General features: G+C 40.1%; 1 protein-coding gene across 6 annotated transcripts; it reads left to right on the top strand.

The window, feature by feature from the left end:
* The first annotated feature begins 79 nt into the window (after positions 1 to 79).
* Positions 80 to 11,108, top strand: kcnk4a (potassium channel, subfamily K, member 4a). Of its 6 annotated transcripts, none has more exons than XM_026917364.3 (9): positions 80 to 2,996; positions 4,401 to 4,503; positions 4,643 to 4,919; positions 7,672 to 7,786; positions 7,928 to 8,088; positions 8,427 to 8,613; positions 8,974 to 9,110; positions 9,413 to 9,690; positions 9,804 to 11,108. In XM_026917364.3, exons 3-9 carry the CDS (start codon positions 4,731 to 4,733, stop codon positions 10,351 to 10,353), a joined length of 1,617 nt encoding a protein of 538 aa, XP_026773165.1. In that variant the 5' UTR covers positions 80 to 2,996; positions 4,401 to 4,503; positions 4,643 to 4,730; the 3' UTR covers positions 10,354 to 11,108. The 6 variants fall into 6 exon arrangements, with proteins under 6 accessions (XP_026773165.1, XP_034161473.1, XP_026773168.1 ...); XM_034305582.2 differs by having other exon boundaries at positions 4,581 to 4,905; XM_026917367.3 differs by having other exon boundaries at positions 4,581 to 4,919; positions 8,430 to 8,613.
* The last annotated feature ends 289 nt before the right edge of the window (positions 11,109 to 11,397 follow it).

The raw sequence follows: 11,397 nt of genomic DNA, 5'->3' as shown, positions 1-11,397 counted from the left end.
GAACTGAAATATAACTGAAACAATTTTCCACAGCTGTGAAATTCATGCAGGGGAAATCTCTTCTCTTAATCCTTGTAGAAGTCAAATGTATTTGGAAAAACTCACTCAGTGGTAAAGACACTGAATGGTACTCTGCGTATGGGAAGTGGATCCAGATCCTTTATGTTCACATTGCGATGTTAAGTTGATATTTTGGCAGTCGGTTATTTCTGGCTAAGTATTAAAGACATAACATCTTTGAATGTTGAAGAGGTCCCTTTTCCCTGACGCACAGGTCTGTTTCCCAGTGAAGCTTTAACAATAAGTCATTTTGATGTACCACGGGTCTCAAACTGCACTGCTTAGCTTGGGCTGTCAGTAGTGAGTCTTTAGCTGAAAATACAACTCTAATGAGCCAGCAGTCAAGCCTTGGAGGCGACAGTGAACTTTCTGAGGAATCTGAGTAAGAGAATGGGCAAATATGATGAAAAAGATTCAATCAACTGATTAACTTAAAATGACTTTCCTTCCTCTAGCAAACATTCTCATGAGACCATGGGTTTTTTTTTCCCCAAGACCATGCCAGAATTATTGCCATCCCTAACAAATATTGCTCAGATTGCTGTCTTTGATCATTTCCTTGAGGTATACTGTAAATATAAGGTTGCTCACCTGTAAAATCCCTCTCTCAAATAAAAAAAGACCTATCAACACAAAGGAGGCTGATGGTTATTGACCTTGATAGTAAGTCTGGTAATGGATATACACTATATTACCAAAAGTATTCGGTCACCTGCCTTGACTCAAATATGAACTTAAGTGCCATCCCATTCCTAACCCATAGGGTTCAATATGATGTCGGTCCACCTTTTGCAGCTATTACAGCTTCAACTCTTCTGGGAAGGCTGTCCACAAGGTTGAGGAGTGTGTTTATAGGAATTTTTGACCATTCTTCCAAAAGCGCATTGGTGAGGTCACACACTGATGTTGGTCGAGAAGGCCTGGCTCTCAGTCTCCGCTCTAATTCATCCCAAAGGTGTTCTATCGGGTTCAGGTCAGGACTCTGTGCAGGCCAGTCAAGTTCATCCACACCAGACTCTGTCATCCATGTCTTTATGGACCTTGCTTTGTGCACTGGTGCACAGTCATGTTGGAAGAGGAAGGGGCCCGCTCCAAACTGTTCCCACAAGGTTGGGAGCATGGAATTGTCCAAAATGTTTTGGTATCCTGAAGCATTCAAAGTTCCTTTCACTAAGGGGCCAAGCCCAACTCCTGAAAAACAACCCCACACCATAATTCCTCCTCCACCAAATTTCACACTCGGCACAATGCAGTCCGAAATGTACCGTTCTCCTGGCAACCTCCAAACCCAGACTCGTCAGATTGCCAGATGGAAAAGCGTGATTCATCACTCCAGAGAACGCGTCTCCACTGCTCTAGAGTCCAGTGGCGGCGTGCTTTACACCACTGCATCCGACGCTTTGCATTGCACTTGGTGATGTGTGGCTTGGATGCAGCTGCTCGGCCATGGAAACCCATTCCATGAAGCTCTCTGCGTACTGTACTTGGGCTAATCTGAAGGTCACGTGAAGTTTGGAGCTCTGTAGCAATTGACTGTAAAGAAAGTCGACGACCTCTTTGCACTATGCGCTTCAGCATCCGCTGACCCCTCTCCATCAGTTTACGTGGCCTACCACTTCGTGGCTGAGTTGCTGTTGTTCCCAAACTCTTCCATTTTGTTATGATAAAGCTGACAGTTGACTGTGGAATATTTAGGAGCGAGGAAATTTCACGACTGGATTTGTTGCACAGGTGGCATCCTATGACAGTTCCACGCTGGAATTCACTGAGCTCCTGAGAGCCGCCCATTCTTTCACAAATGTTTGTAAAAACAGTCTGCATGCCTAAGTGCTTGATTTTATACACCTGTGGCCAGGCCAAGTGATTAGGACATCATTTGGATGGGTGACCGAATACTTTTGGTAATATAGTGTATGTTTCAAATCAGAGTTGCAAAACTTGTTTTGCAGAAAACAAGTAGGTTTCAAGTCCTAAATTTTGAGTTATAATTAAGTCAGAATGTATTCCTTACCAAATTAATTCATTAGTTATAAAATTGGGGGGAAAAACTACATTTACAGGTAATTGTACCACTTGGAAAAATGCTGTGCTAAAATAAAACTACACTACATAATCCACATGATGGTTAATTTAAAAATATCGGTCATTGCATGTTATTCATTTTATATACTATATACTTTTGCTCATTTTCATTAAGGCTGCCAGTTCTTTAGTTGATTGTATACCGAATTTGAAAATCTTTCAGAGTTGAATGAGATGTGTGCAGTATATCTCAGAATGCTTGGATTATCTTGGTTTATGCTTTGATGATCTTTAAAAACATCCGTATTTTTAAAAGGTGCCAATAAAACAGGTCATAAATCTGTTGGTATTACTCAGTTTCCGACTAGCCATGAGAGCATTTTCCGTTGGTTTGTTTTTGGTGAAAGATGACAATAAATCAAACCTTTCTACAGAAGACAAACATCACTTGAGAGGCTAATGGTTGGAATATGCCAATCTTGAAATGATTATGTATGCAGTATGGGACATTAAATGTCTGCAAAGATGAACAAGGTGAAGAGCTTGAAGCTAGAAATAGAGAGCCAACTGTGGGTCATGAAAATGGTTTAGAAATATGAGATGGATTTGGATAAACAGGCAAGACTTATTTATGTGCTATGTGTCCTTGATGCTATCCTTTTCCTATCTCCCCCTCTCTATCCCCCCCCCTTCTCCAGGAGCTCTCTGATCTCTGTCCTCGCTCTGTTTTCTTTCTAATGTCCTCTGTTCTTTCTCCTCTCTGGTGCTGGCAGGCTGATGTAAAGGCCTGGGAATGGGGAAACACCCGGTGAGTGTTTGCACACAATTGCTCTAGTTTATTGCAGAGAGGGAACTCCTGACCGTCACTCCCTGGAATATTACAGTTTGTATCTTTACTTTTCACTAAAGACAAGGTAAGTGAACATGGGCAACTTGGAACCTAAATTAGAGCAGTATTTAATTCATAATTTTTGTTATTTATTTATTTACATGGTGAAAGTAAATCTGTGTCTCAGGCAATTAAACTTTTCTAGTGTTTTGCTGTAGGATTTCCATCTCTGCCTTACTGGTTAATAAGCTATGAAGTCATTTACACTTACACCACAAAAGTTGATATACCATGAACATTTGCATATCTGTGTGTAGCAGAACTTCAGTAGTTTACTTAACTGGTTTATTTAATTGTGCAGTTGAACACGTTTGTTTTATCTCATACCGGGATGGTTTAATTTGAACAGTGTAAGGCGTAGTAATAATATTGTAAATCTGAGAGACTTAAAGCATGTCAGAGATTTAGCACTTTATTAATAGCTGTAATTTTACATGTATTAGCAACTTGGTTTTATAAATAGTGATTACAAATGTACAGCCTCTTGTTTTTTTTGTGCTGTGAAATTCGGTGAACAACCCCTTCTATTATATGAATAGACTTTTCATACTGTGGTAATCAAACTTTTACAATTAGTTTTATTGATTGTAAGGGGATATTAATTAAAACAAAATGTCATATAGCTGTTGTAGTCATGACTTTACCAAGAATTTTTTTTTTTAAAAAACTGCTTTAGTAATGAAAATGATGATTTTAACCATTTTTTCAACTAGCACTTTTTTGCAAATTGTTCTTCTACTCTACTCTACTCTACACTACTCTACACTACTCTACACTACTCTACTCACACAAACACACAAATACTTCACGGAATGCTTACATACATACTTAATGACTCAAAGCTGCTTTAGCACAATGCCATGCTGCTAATATTTTCGAACATATGATCTGCTGCCAATATTTTGTGCATCCTTGCTGCTAATGTTCTTTCTGAACCAGATTCTTGCACATCTATACATGTATTTTGCACACCTCGTTTGCATGTTGCCATTGTCCACTGCACAAAATATGCATTACTGCTGTTACCTATGTACTGCACATATTCATACATTTCTATACATATACGTCTCTTCCTATCTAATGTATGTGAAACCTTGATGAGAAACTGCACACTGAATCTTGTTATACTTGTACAATGACAATAAAGGTATTCGTATTCATATTCATATTCTCTTCCTGCTGTCTATACAGGCTGCTTCATGTGGACATGTTGCTATAATGCTGAATGTCCTGCTGTATATCAGGGTTCTGTCACCAATCTTTAAAACACCATGTTTACACAGACCTCTGCCAGAGGCTCTGTTACTATGGCGTCATTTGTTGTGTTCTGATCTGTTATGCTTATGATACTCTGTCTCATGTCTGGTTTGCACCAACACCTCTCAACATGGTGCTGTTTAGCCATTTTTTTGGCTGCTGTGCTCCACAGGTTTCCGTAATCAAGGCTGAATGTGCAGAAGAGAGTACGACAACAGACTTCTGTAATGGATGAGGACAAGACTGGCACCTGGGATGACAGGACAGTGTCATAGGTAACCTTTTTAGGTTTTTAGTCATCATAGGCAACATAGACAAACACTGAACTTAACCTTTCATTCCCCTGTTTCAGGTTTTGTTTGTGACATTGTTAGGCAGAACAGACAGCTATTAGCAGGCACATTTCTGTTGCAGTTAGTTGATGTGGACCTGACCAAACATACGCAGTGCTCCTGAATTAACACTCTGAACCTCCTGGCCAAATCCCGGAGGAGGCTGAACCATGCGCTGCTCGACACTGCTGACAATCCTTGCAGCCGTGCTGCTGTATCTGGTGATAGGAGCGTTGGTGTTCGGCTGGTTGGAGGCTCCCAAAGAAGAAGAGGTTCATGACCAGCTGCTTAAATCTCGACAAACATTCCTGCACAAGCACAACTGTGTTCAAGAGAGCAGCCTCAGTGAGTTCACTCAGGTACATTTATATGCTCAGGTAATCATAAACATCCTACAGTATCAGACACATATTACAGCCATTAGCATGAGTTCATATAAGTAAATGTAAACAAACACACACAATTATAGGTTTATATATAGCATAAGTAACAAATCACATACAGTACGAAATGTATTCCAGTGGTTTTCAAACTTCTCTGAGCCAGGGACCCTTTATTTTAATTGCATTCACACTCATGCAACACTTTATTAGGAACACTATACTAATACTGGGTAGGGCCTCCCTTTGCTCTCAAAACAGCCTCAATTCTTCGTTACATGGATTCCACAAGATGTTGGAAACATTCCTTTGAGATTCTGGTCCATGTTAACATCATCGCATGATGTAATTCCTGCAGATTTTTCAGGTGCACTTTCATGCTGAGAATCTCCTATTCTACCACATCCCAAAGGTGTTCTACTGGATTCAGATCCGGTGATGGGGAAGGCCATTGAAGAACACTGAACTCATTGTCATGTTCTTGAAACCAGTTTGAGACAACTTTTGCTTTGTGACATGGTACTTTATCATGCTGGAAGGAGACATTAGCAGATGGGTAAATTGTGGCCATGAAGGGATGCACATGGTAAGCAACAATACTCAAAGAGGCTGTGGCATTCAAGTGATGATTGATTGATATTAACAGGCCCAAAGTGTGGCAACAAAACATTCCCCACACCATTACACCACCTCCACCAGCCTGGACTGTTGACACAAGGGAGGTTGAGTCCATGGGTTCATGCTGTTGGCACCAAATTCTGACCCTACCATCTGTGTGCCTCAGCAGAAAACGAGAATTATCAGACCAGGCTACATTTTTCCAGTCCAGTTTTGGTGAGTCTGTGCCCACTGCAGCCTCAGCTTTCTGTTCTTGGCTGACAGAAGTGGGACCTGACGTGGTCTTCTGCTGTCGTAGCCCATCTGCATCAAGGTTCAACATGTTGTGCATTCTGAGATACTTTTCTGCTCACCACAATTGTTACAGAGTGGTTATCTGAGTTACTGTAGCCTTTCTGTCAACTCAAACCAGTCTGGCCATTCTCTGTGACCTCTCTCATCACCAAGGTGTTTCAGTCCATAAAACTGCTGCTCACTGGATGTTATTTTTTATTGCACCATTCTGAGTAAACTAGAGACTATTATGCATGAAAATCCCAGGAGATCAGCATTTATAAAAATATTCAAACCAGCCCGTCTGGCACCAACAATCATTCCATGGTCAAAATCACTGAGATCACATTTTTCCCCATTCTGATGGTTGATGTGAGCATTACCCAGACCTGCTGGCCCGTGTCTTCATGCATTGCACTGCTGCCACATGATTGGCTGATTAGATAATTGCATGAGGAGGTGTACCGGTGTTCCTAATAAAGTATTTGGTGAGTGTATATCCAAGCTGACATTATCTATGTTTGTTTTTAAGTTTGAAGCATTGGATTAGAAACTTGCTATAAGAAACAGATTACTGTGAATAGCAGAATTTTTAACCCATTCAAGTGACCAGTTAAAAGCTCAGAACTGTAACAATTATGTATATAATAATTATCCCTGATAGTTACCACCAGACATCAACAGGGCTGTCTTTCCTGGGTAGGTGATTACCATCAGAATAAAATTAAATAAACCACTAGGATCTATTAGGAGCAACACATTCAATTAAACTACCATTACAGACCACCAGAAACACATTACAATCCATTTGGAAGTACTAGAACTTTCTAATGGTATCTGTTGATTTATTTTCTACAAGAAAAAACACCTATAACAATAGTAGTTGATAATATCCAATGTCATCACAGAAATAATAATAATAATAATAATAATAATAATAATAATAAAACAACAACAACAACAACAACGGAATCACATACCTATTGAGGGTTCTCCAGACACCACTTTGAGAACCATTACTGTTTGCAGCAGGATTGGATTTAAAATGTGCAGTATCCTTCAATTTATACCTTCTTATATGGATTACCAATCATTTGTAATCTTTAAAATGTGATTTAAAGGTTTTCAGTATATTTATTTCTGTCATAAAGGCTTAAATAGAGTAAGGTGGCCTAATTACAGTAAGGTGGCTTTAAAGTTTTCAGTAGTCCTGTTTGTCAGTTTTGGCATTAAAAAAGTTATTTTGAGATATATGTTTCTTTTCAGGCTGAGATACATGACAGTAAAGACTTTAAAATAGAAAAATAAACACTAGCATCTTCTTTCTTCTGAAAATGGACAGTTAATTCCTGTACTTATTCGTTTAGGACAGTTCATTTCTAAATAGACAATTATTTCCTTAAGACAGTCATATCTGATTACCAAGTGTAAGCTATCTAGCTACCTACTTTTGCTAGCTAGCTTAAGGTGTAGTTTTGTGTACAATTAGCAACAGTCAGTTCGCAGATATGTAGGAACTGTACAAATTGTCTGTCAAATAGTAAAAATCTGTTCACATAAAATAGGCCTACTATATGAAGATGTTTTGATTTAACTAGCATGCACACTGGCTATGCATAGTAAGCTAGTAAAGCATTTGTTGCATCCATAGCTAGAGAAGTACCTAGGTAGAATGTTTTGGAAATGTATTATGAAAAAACAAACACCCAACTGCAATAATGTTGGCTACTTGCCATTCACATAAACCAAAAGAACAGGAGCTTAATCTGCTGTATGTAGATCCCCTCACACCACCACTACCACCACCACCAATGTAACCACTGAATACTAATCTCTGCAGCAAGTGATTGGTGCGATTGAGGCTGGTGTAGATGCCAGAAGCACTTCTAATTTCACCAGCAGATGGGATCTAGCCAATGCCTTCTTCTTCTGTGGGACCATCATCACCACCATAGGTGAGTGTCACAGTTTTGCTTCTCTGATGAACATTGCTGGTCATTGGCTATATCCATCCTTTCTGGAAGTGCATGCTTAATGTTGCATTATTGATAAGCTGTAAATACTGTGCCATCATCTCTGTACTCCCCTCTCTGCAGGTTTTGGAAACCTCTCCCCGAAGACAGAGGGAGGCCAGCTGTTTTGTATATTCTATGCCCTGGTGGGGATCCCCATGTTTGGCATCCTGTTAGCTGGAGTCGGAGATCATCTGGGCACCATGCTCAGGAGGGCAGTTGCAAAGATAGAGGCTCTGTTCCGGGTGGGTGCTTTACAATTTCCTCTAACTTTATCCTTTAATTTGGCACATTTTAGATGGTTCTTTTTATTAGATTAGCAGACAGGTAATGTTACAAGGCAGGCTATAAGGTTGTACACAAGATTACTACTAATAAGGACCAGAGCCAGAAACCAGAAAGATTTTTCTAGATAATTTTGATGATGCCCTAAGATCAAGTGGCTAAATATCTTTAAGAGCATACCACAAGCCCATGCACTTTTTCCTGGTAAGTTCTTAAGTTGACACCTAATTTTCACCTGGTTTCAAGCTATATTATATAATAATGTTTATTCCTTTTCCTTAATTCTCACTAATAATAGCAGAAGAAGGTGAGCCACACCAGCGTACGGGTCATATCTGCAGTGTTCTCCATTCTGATTGGCTGCTTGATCTTCATTGCCTTACCCACCGTGGTGTTTCAGGAAGTGGAAAACTGGACGCTTCTGGAGGCAGGATACTTTGTAGTAATCACACTGACAACTGTGGGCTTTGGTGACTATGTAGCAGGTACACAGTTACCTTCTTAATTCTTTTACAAGGCAGGAAATTACATTTCTTATGGGTTTACAGGAAGTCTTGTGGTTATCTTCCTCTGCCATGGATAACGTTCTGTAATTTAGCTAATTCCCCTGGTGATTTGTGGAAGAGGTTAATTACAGTGAAGCTTTAACAAGCCAATTAAGCTGGCCTCAGTGACTAATGTTTATATCCATGGATTGTACATAGATAGTCTATTCTCCAGTGACTTGGCCTTGAGGCTATGTCCAAATATTTTGGCTAGAGCTGTCTAAACAGTTACAGTTTTACTGGAATTCAACTGCAGTACTAAAAGAGATTTTTAATCTGAAAGCATTTATCTTATCTTAGAGAACCGGAGAAATGGCAATCCTATATACAAGCCCCTGGTGTGGTTGTGGATTGTGTTTGGCTTGGCCTACTTTGCCTCCATCCTCACTATGATAGGCAACTGGCTCCGAATGCTCTCCAAGAAAACCAGGGCAGAGGTAGGTGTGAATGTGTTATAAATTTTCAAAGAGCATGTCATTGTGTGTATTTCTGTAGCATCAATAAAATGCATTCACTATGCTTTTTCCATCTGATAGTTAATATGTCTTATAAACATTCTACATATACACAATGTCTGCTCATATCTGTCTATGCTTTATTGGTTGCTGAGCTTTAAAATCATTTATACTATATGACTTAGTATGCTGTGAATACTGTATATTCAAAGCTGCATGCCATACTGAATAAATTCCTAAATTCCTCTGGAATATATGCATATTTACATTTGTCTTTTCCTAAGATGGAGGAGTTAAGAGCACATGCTACAGATTGGACCCAGAATATCCAGAACATGTCTATGGACTTTCGCATCCCTGTCCCTCTGGACCTTAACGATCCTTTCCAGCTCCAGCGTAGGCGCAGAAGGAAGCGCCGCCGTGGTTCCCACCATCGGCACCCAAGGCTTGCTGTGGATGGACTTCCTCATAGAGTTTCTTTGGAGGCTAATTCCATCAGGGAAAATGGCCATCTGTTTGTGAATTGGCCTGGTTCTCGGTATAACAGTGCATCAGACACCAGGTTAGCAGGAAGATCTCAAATGTTCTGTTTAATATATGGAATCTTTTTGATCCCACTTTTTGTTAAATCCTGGTTAATTACAATATAATATGTGATGTGCTGGCTTTGTGTAGATTATATACGAGTTATGAGAAGAGACCTGGATCAGGCTTGACATCAGGACAAATCTCAAGGCCTATCTCACGCTCTGAATTGAGGTCTGCTTCCAAGCCTGGATCAGGATCCACATCCAGATCAGTTTCAGGATCAGACTCCAGATCCGAGACGCCATCAGAATCCTGGTCCCAGTCAGATTGGAACTCGCAGGGGTCTGGGTCAGGAGCTGAGCCCGAGAAAAAGCAGGCAAGCGAAAATGATATCCCTGTTGTTTTGATCGGAAGCTGTGCGAGTCTTCCAACTCCTTCTCCTGCTCCTTCTCCTCCCCCTGGGCCCTCTCTCCTGGACTTCTTTGGTGAGAACTTGGCCTACATTGACGAGTCATCGGACACACTAAGTGACCGCGTCAAAGTGTCTGGAGCCGGATCAAACCGGCCTCGCAGGCCCAAGAAAAGAAGCGTGAGAAGACAGCTTCCATGCACGGGTCCTTTAGGACTACTGAAAGCATGCAGCAGTGAACTTCATCCTCCATCACATCCGCCAACACCTCCGCCACTAAAAGACTGAAGACCCCAATCTCTGCAGGAAATGTGAAACTTGAGTTTTTCACCCCAAGCTTAGCACAGCATACAGAAATATGTGGGTAGCCACAAAATAATCTGAGTTAATTTACAAAGAAACAGTGTTTTCATAGAAAAGTGCTATCCCTGTAGCTTGTCTGAAAAAAATGTTAACAAGCATACATGAGTTCAGTGTTTGATACTTTATACTCTCACCCACTGGTTGAATTGCAGGGGTCTTAGGGGTTGTGGTTGATTATGATGGCAGAGGATTTGGGAATATAGCCATTATATAGCCTACACATTGTATAAAGCCTACAAAAAAGGTCAACTCTAGAACGCTTAAGAGGTCTTCAGCTGTCCCTCTGGGGAAACCCTTCTATGTAGATCTCTACAAGTGAGGGCTTCCCTGTCAGAAAGAGTTCCAAGCTAGAACCTTTTTGGAAGCTAAGAATACCTTGAAGAAACTTTGGGAAAAAAAACTTTTTTTTTTTAAAGTGTACAGTAATGTTCAGCTTAGGAAGCATGTTTTTTTCCCCCCAAATGTCATTAAATGCCTGGAAATGTCTTCTTTACCAAGAAAAACGCTAAAGCCAGTCTTACCGTGGAAGGCATCAAAAATGTCTTTATGCATAAAAAAACCAAACCCCACATAAAGCAGTTTGCTGTTGATCTATTAAACCTATAATTGTATTATAATTGTATTAACAACTTATTTAATGGGGCTGCAGTTATATATGAAAATAATCCCCAAGAGTCTAAGCTCAGATTTACTGTTTTGTTAACTTTATTAACTGACATATTTCGCAGATTAATGTTGGTTATATCTATTTTTCCTTTATAAGGACTTTTTAAGATAGTGTAATCAATAATAGAGATGTAATTATGTATAATATACATTAATGAACACAGTTATGAGAATTCAAAAAGGTTGGAGGGGGGAGGGGTTGCTTTACAAGCGGTATGCACATGTTCTTGTCACTAATGCTGACGCATGCCTTTGTGATATGGCTGTCAGTCGTCGAGTCTTTCAGCCAATATCGAAAGGGTC

Source organism: Pangasianodon hypophthalmus, chromosome 7, assembly GCF_027358585.1.
Source record: "Pangasianodon hypophthalmus isolate fPanHyp1 chromosome 7, fPanHyp1.pri, whole genome shotgun sequence".
Classification (NCBI taxonomy): Eukaryota; Metazoa; Chordata; class Actinopteri; order Siluriformes; family Pangasiidae; genus Pangasianodon; species Pangasianodon hypophthalmus.
The sequence above is the reverse complement of the archived record's forward strand: the minus strand, read 5'-3'. Positions and strand labels throughout refer to the sequence as shown.

Excerpts from the sequence above, each read along its gene's own strand:
- kcnk4a (XM_026917364.3), top strand. The coding sequence starts at position 4,731 with ATGCGCTGCTCGACACTGCTGACAATCCTTGCAGCCGTGCTGCTGTAT. Across the intron at positions 7,787-7,927 it reads GACCATCATCACCACCATAG|GTTTTGGAAACCTCTCCCCG; the intron begins GTGAGTGTCACA and ends CCCTCTCTGCAG. Across the intron at positions 8,089-8,426 it reads AGATAGAGGCTCTGTTCCGG|CAGAAGAAGGTGAGCCACAC; the intron begins GTGGGTGCTTTA and ends CACTAATAATAG.